Source organism: Merops nubicus, unplaced genomic scaffold (assembly GCF_000691845.1).
Source record: "Merops nubicus isolate BGI_N331 unplaced genomic scaffold, ASM69184v1 scaffold22797, whole genome shotgun sequence".
NCBI classification, from domain to species: Eukaryota; Metazoa; Chordata; class Aves; order Coraciiformes; family Meropidae; genus Merops; species Merops nubicus.
The window spans coordinates 47,847-55,300 of NW_008622628.1; the positions used below are offsets into that span (position 1 = coordinate 47,847).

A 7,454-nucleotide genomic window follows, 5' to 3' on the forward strand; every position below is an offset into this window, starting at 1 on the left:
TGAAAGGCATAGGCATACTTATGTAGTTAAAAGTGAGAGCTGCCTTTTTTTCCTTTAAGTTTTCCTTTCCTTTTGTTTTCTTCTTCCCTATTCCACCTCCACTTCATCTACACCTCCTCTAGAAAACATCTGTTCTTTGTCTATAGCAGTGATTATTAACAAGCATGGAAAATGGAATTGCAATCTTTTATTTCTTGATCAGGAATTCATCCCTGCACTTCAGGCAGGTGAATTCTGATTCAGCTCTGTAATTATCTGACAGATGTTACAAGCAGCTGCTGCTGAACACAAACCCCTGGCTATTATTACAGAAACGTAAGAGTCCCTGGCAAGGTGGACTCAGAAGCGAAATAGAACGCATTCTGGTAAGGCCACACATCCAGTTTTCCACACAAAAAGGGGGAAAAAAAAATTAAGTTTGAAATTCAGATCGCTGGTTTTTGAACTATTCAAAATCAAACCTCCTTTAATAAAATAAAACAAAGGCTTTGCCAGTGAAATACAGCTTTGCAATTAAAATACTTCTGCTTAATCACTTTTTGGGGGAACCCTGTACCATGATTTCACTGGGACAAAATTCCATGCTAGCCATGGTCTGCAGACTGTTAGCAGCTCTGGATCAGCCAGGAGCTCTAGGCTGAGGTATGTCAGGTGCACCACATAGCACACTATAAGGGGGCAGTTCTGCTGTGGACAAGGGCTCCTGCTCCTCCTCCTGCTCCTCCCAGAGGGTTGCCATCCCAGGGAGGGCTTGGTCATCATTCTGCTCCGAGGACTGCTTTCCCATTTATTGTGTCTGCTATACATTCACCGGGCTGAGCATAACTCTGCACACTTTGTCCTGGCACCGATGTTAATGTTAGTCTGGCTGTTTCATTAAATCCATTTTCATTTCACCCACGTGTCTCCTCTCCTTTTACCAATCTCAGTTCTTGGCTGGGGGCATCAGGAGATAGAACAGCTGCTATAGCTTAAGCACTGGATATGGGCTAAATGTAGACAGCCTGATACCCCCAAAAAAAACCCCTCAGTCTAAAAGTTAAGGTGCCAACTTTTCAGCCCTGTGTGGATAAAGAGGAATCAATACTTAGATGGCCAAAGTGATTCAGAGATTCAACTTGCTTATTTGAAATTCTGGCTCTTAAATCTCAAATCCTTCATGGCGGTACACCACATTAGCTCTGAAATGACAGCTAAATAGCTGTGTATCCCTTTCAAACACAAGGAACAATCATGAGATAATGCTCCACATGTCCAAATTTCTGATTTGGGACACTACCTCCATATTTGTATCAGTATTGTTCTAGGGTCCTGTACTGCTCACGAAATTACAAATTACAGAAAAGTTTAACAATGCTGAATAGTTTAGTATCAAAACTACTTAGGCCAAAAATATTGTTCTTATTCTTGCAAGACTCCTTTAGAAGCTACCAAAGGATTTAGCCTTTCAGTTCTTTGAAGCACAGAAGCCAACTTCACTTTAAATCTTTATCATGGGAATGTGCTGAAGAACAAAAATATAAAATGAAACACAAAAATCTTAAGTGAGAATATGACTAGCAACTGCCCTTTTTCTGTGAGGTTTTTCAGAAAGATGATGCACTCTGCTCGGCAAACACTGACATCTAAGACAAGACTTTGGTATTTCTGACATGTCTGCAAAAGGCTGAGACTACAAAACAAAACTTATTCACATAGTGTGAAATGCAGGAGGTATAAAAGGACAAGCATAAATAATCTCTGACCACTTAACTATGGCACTACTAAAAGCCTCTTCATAGGATAACAGTGCTGTAGCATCTGTGTATCTATGCAGGTGTACGCACACACACATGCACACGTACCAACTGATTTCCGTCGTGGCAGTCAGGATTATGGGACAGTTTGATAATCAACAATAACCACTGTCACTGACTCGCTCATATTCATGGCATCACTGACAATAAAGTTATATAGGCACATCACACTATTTAAACAAGCTTATATTAAATGATAATCCTAAATGTATGACAGCTGTGGGGCAGACAATTAAACCTACCACCCACACTGAAAATACTCTTCCTACTCTTTTCCAAAATGCCAGGTCTCTTCAAAGCCAGAGTACTTGTGGGGAAGAAGTGTCCTGTAAGCCATTCAGAACTGACAGAAAGCTCTTAAATAAGCAGAGGCTTCTGTTACAAGCAGTTCTAGTAATCCCATCTGCAGACGGGATGCAACCCACATCACTATGGGTTTGCAAAAAACACTTTTTAGATTTTTGGAGCTGCAAACCCAGCATTGGTGTAGGTACTGTGCTGCCCACAAGCTTAGGAACAGCTCCATTTCTATGGGTGCACATAGGCAAAATTAACTCCACCCTCCGTGACTGCTAGAAAGAATCCTACTTTAACTGAAAGTTAAAATTCTGTAGATTGAGGGAACTTGAGAAGAAACTTCCTCGTCAAGCAAGCAGATTCTTCAAAACCTGCATTAATTACTGCAAGTTTGAAGTAGTACTTCCAAGAGAGATAGTTATGCGCTAGAACAACAGCTCCTTTGTATGTACTAATAAAAATTTAGAGGTGACTGCACAACACAGACTGTTTCTGCTGTTCACCACAGATACACTGAAAATGGTTTAAGTATCAATTTTCAGCATTAAAATCATGTGTCATACTTTCTGTCTGGCAGTTAGAACCAAAAGCCATCACAAAGATCTTTATCAAATTAAATCACGTGTGCACAGCCCACCTTTGGGAAACACAAACTCCTTGAAGAAATCCTTACTTTCTTTAGAAAAGTTATACTATGAATGCAAAACTCTGACTAACCCCATTCCTTCAATAAAACCAGGCAGGGAGTAACAAAGATGTTTACTAATGAGAGTAATAACTTTTCTAAGAACATACAAAGCCTCTCACATGAGTCATTTTATCTTTCAAACCCATGAAGCTGTGATCTGAGGGTGAATTAACAATCTGAAGCTGTAACTTAAAGTCAGATCCATGTTGCAAAAACAAAAGTGAATTTTCATTCAGAATGCTTGCATAAATAACGAAATTTTGATTATGAGCTTCTTTCTACCACAATCCATCCTTAGGCTTTACTTACTTTATATCTGGTCCAATGAGTGAATGCCTCCTTAGCATAGCCCGGGCCTGAGCGTTGGTCAGGTTAGTGGTTGACTCTTCATTGATGGACAGGATGCAGTCCCCGACTCCAATGCGCCCGTCGCGGCTTATCGACCCGCCGTGGATGACGCTGCGGACTATCATACCTGAGCCATCTTTATTGGAACTCACGGTCATCCCTGCAGCAAAAAAATGCACAGAGCAGTTAATTACGTCTCTGGGCCACAGCTCTCAGAAGAAATTCCTCAAATTTCTTTTTTTTGGAGAAATTTGAGAAAATTTCCCAAAAAGAAATGCAATGTGGGACAGCGTGCTGGTAAAAGCCAGCCAGCAGATCTGCCAGTGTCAACAAGACTACAAATGTTACACTTATTCTCGCTTGCATTTCCTTCTTTCCAACAGGAGACACCAGTTACAAATCACAATCACAGTATCTTTATTTTACTAGTGTCATTTCACACAAAAAATTCAAGAAAAAAAAAAATGAGTGGAAATTTTAAGCAGAAAATAAAACAAAAAAGGTAATGAGATTGCTTCTAAAAGAGTCCATCAGTCAAATTCACCACTCTCCTGGATGATTCACTGAGTTTATACACCACATTTCAGGCTAGTTTATGAGGATTCTCCTTGGTAAGGAGGCAAAATGATTGAACAGTTAATTAGGAGCATAGGGCTGATAGTACCACATACTTAATTTCAATAGAAAGTCTGAAGCAAGTCCCATTGGGAAAGTGGTTGCCTTGCTGCTGTCCTAGGTGGGCCAGCAGTTAGGCCCAGAAGAGCATCCCACAGGCAGTGAGTGAGAACCTGTGCACTACTGATGGATAGGGTCCACTACTTGAGCAACACCACAATCCCCCTTGTTGCAGAGCAAGACACTACTTCTCTGTGTACACACTTCATCTTCATTAATGAGAAATGGTACAGAGATACTCTCCCTCCTCCTCCTCCACTCAAAGGGTGGGGCTTCAAATATCTTTGTGACCATTCCTATAAGCTGCCACTGTTATTTTCACTGCAGTTGGTGCTCCTGAGATCAATGTTGACTACTGTTCTGTTCTAAGGCAATGGAAAGACAGCTGAAGGGCCAGCACCCATCCACTCTCTTAATACTGCTAAGCTCATTTTTATTCTTTTTTTGTACACTACTATGGAAGCTTTCCTTTATTAACAAGATGAAGCCAGTGAAGAAGGAGCACCTTACAGAGGAATACCTGCTGGAGAAGCAGTCAGACCACCCTATTGTGTGCTCACCTGGTTTTGCATGTGAACAGCAGGCTAACAAGCAGTGGGAGTTCAGTTGTGTCTGCAATGCCTTACATTATTGTCCAGACTGAATGGAAGGAAGTCTACAGCTACCCAGAGCAAAACCTCCAAGGATACCAACTATGAAAAAAATCTAATGATTTATACACAAACATGGGTGCAGAAGACAGAGCTGAACACTCCAATCTGTGGCCTTAGGCCATGATAGGTGGACTGGCTGAAGAGTTTAGATGGCAGCTATAAGCCCCAGGCTACCCAGACTCAGCCAAGCATACAAACACCTGCCTGTATATCTGTCTCAGAGAAAAAAATAATATACTGTAATCATTTAAAGACCAACACTAAGATGGAAATTCATTTGTGTTTTTTAGGACTTGTTCCAGAAACTAAAAAATCTTTAAGTGTTGGATCCTCACACCCACTTGTAGTTGAGATCCACATTGCTGTCAAAAGTATGAGAAGGTGGCCTTGACTTGCAAAGAAATGCCCAATAAGCTTCTTGAGACACAGGAATACATGTACCTCTCCATTTGGTAGGTGGAAGTTAAGGTTCATCTTTTTGAAAAAATGCAGAACCTATCTTCAGGATGGCACTTCATATTAAACTGGTGAAGGAATATGGAGTTTCCATTGACTGGAGATTTATACTGATCATTTGTCTAGTAATGATTTCACCTGTGCTCAGGCAGAATACTAACATGGGCATATAAAATTTGTGATGCAGACACACAATGCCATTGACTTACTGCTTTGCTATTAGAAAAAGCAGAGGTCACCTACCTGTCACCTACCCCTCCAATTAGTAATGTTACAACGTCACAATGAGCACATCACAGATGGCTGCTTACAGGTGCTGTCCTGGGATGGACGCCCCAGCATTTGCACTCACGTATTCCTTCTAACAACCACCTCTTGACAGACCTGATCACACGGGTTACTCAGCCAGATCTGAATGTGAACCTAACTCTAACACAGAGGTCTCCAGAAGAACACAGGCAGCACACGTAGAAAAGCAAACTGCCAATGAAACAGCTGAAATGTTGTTTGAAGCTGCATTTGAAACTTCGCTTGCTTAAGCCAGTAACAAAAAACAGTATTATAGAGGCTGGCATAACAGCATTTTAGAAAAGTATCACCCCTGGTTTCTATGCTGACACCCTCATTACAACAAACCTGCAAAGCTGATGTCACACTTTGGACAGCTACAGTTTCAGGTTAAAAAAAGCAAATACTACTGTCAAGTTGCCAAATGAATCACACAGGACAAGGGCTTTGCAGCTCATCTTGTATGTGGGTGCTCCGTTCTCTTATCTTTTAAAAAACACAATCAAAAGGTTAGAGCTCCAGCTGTGGCTCAATTTTAAGAGCTGTTGCAAGCTATGGGTGACACCATTTAAAAGGAAAAAAGAAGTGCCAGTTCTCAACTGAAATAATTGATGCAGCTGCAGCTTTCAACATCATTCACAGCTCTTCATTTAGCTCCTTTTGTAAAAATGGAAGTTAAAAGCAGTGCAGCCATGTGTGTAAATTGGTCACTGTGCCCAGGCAGCTTCCCAAGCCACAGCACACCCAGGCTGGAAGAAAAAGACTACAGTCAAAAGCCAGGAGAAAGCATTATTCACATTGGTACTATGTATACATGAGAGCCCAGTCCTACTTTTCATGCATGCCACGTCTGCCGATGTGTACTCTGCCCCCAGTTCCCATTTTCATGCTGTATAATGCTTGATGTGAAATTTGCTTTGTATGTTCACTGCACTTAAAATACTCATGGACATACATTAAAAGCACTGCTCTACTGAGTTAAGAGGCTATTGCAAACAAAACTCTTTCAACAACATCCAAATGCTTGGAACTGCACCGTTAGCTGCATTCTGTACAGCCTGGCAACGAGGCCAGTAAAGGTAGGGGTTACCCAAGCACCTCATAATACTGAAAGTCAAAATTTACACCCACATCAGCCCTGCCTACAGCTTTCTATTTTGGGGAGGCTGGTTTTAAACCAGATGAGCTCCTGATTCTGTTTGGAGGCTGGCTGTATCACAGAGGAGAAGGTAACACAGGACAGACTGAGCACCCCGTCCTCAGAGGGCCATTATCCCAGGCGGACGCCCCGCTGAGTTCAGTACCCCAGTGCCCACCCACCTCTGCTCAGCAAGGGAGTCCCGAGTGCTGGCTCTTCATGAACACAGCACCCAAGGGCTGCTTTCAGGGTGCTTTCTGTGGACAACCTATCTTAAAGCATTTTCCAAGTCATACAACCTTCTGCCCTATCAATACCAGCGAGCCTCCAGAACTTGCAGCTGGCTATAAAAAGGGCAGCAGAAACAAAAAGTAAATGAACACACTGGACCTAAACAGCATGCGAGCACCACTGCCTCCCACCACAAAGTCTCCCCCATGATGGCTCTGGGAACTGGCCTGGGATGATGCTATCCCCATGCTCCCCATCACACTTCCCAAAGTGTTCTACAGCATTCCCCAGCTATATCTCTATTTATATCGTGCAAATCTACAGGCATTATAAAAGAGTGTATGAAAACTGTGTTATCATTCAGGAATGGCTAAACTCCTTTATGGGAAAAATAAAAATTCTCAGTAAGACTGGACAGTGTACTTCTGTGTTCATAGTAACAGCAAATGGATCCACTGCCATCAAAGCCAAACAGAGCAAGAGCAGCAAAGGATGAATAGAGTCACAGAATCATCGCAGAATCACAGGATGTATTGGGTTGGAAGAGACCTCCAAAGGTCATCTAGTCCTACCCCCCTGCAATAAGCAGGGACGTCTCCAACCAGATCGAGCTATTCAGATTCAAGCCTGACCTTGAATGTCTGCAGGGATGGGGCCTCCACCACCTGTCTGAGCAACCTATTCCAGTGGTCCATTACCCTCTTATTAAAGAACTCTTTCCTAACCTAAATCTGCCCTTTTCTAGCTTAAAGCCATTACCCTTTTTCCTCTCACTATAAACCCTTGTGAATAGTCCCTCCCACTATAAGGTCCCCCCCCAGAGCCTCCTCTTCTGCAGGCTGAACAGCCCCAACTCTCTCAGCCTGTCCTCACAGGAGAGCTGC

The 7,454-nt window shown here is 42.4% G+C and overlaps 1 protein-coding gene across 1 annotated transcript in view; it reads right to left on the reverse strand.

Annotated features, from left to right (window-relative positions):
- Positions 1-7,454, reverse strand: part of MPDZ (multiple PDZ domain protein) — an 81,000-nt gene that overhangs the window by 36,506 nt on the left and 37,040 nt on the right. The window contains exon 21 of the mRNA XM_008944874.1: positions 3,091-3,289. Within this exon, the coding sequence (XP_008943122.1) occupies positions 3,091-3,289 (199 nt within the window). The remainder of the gene's footprint in view (positions 1-3,090; positions 3,290-7,454) is intronic.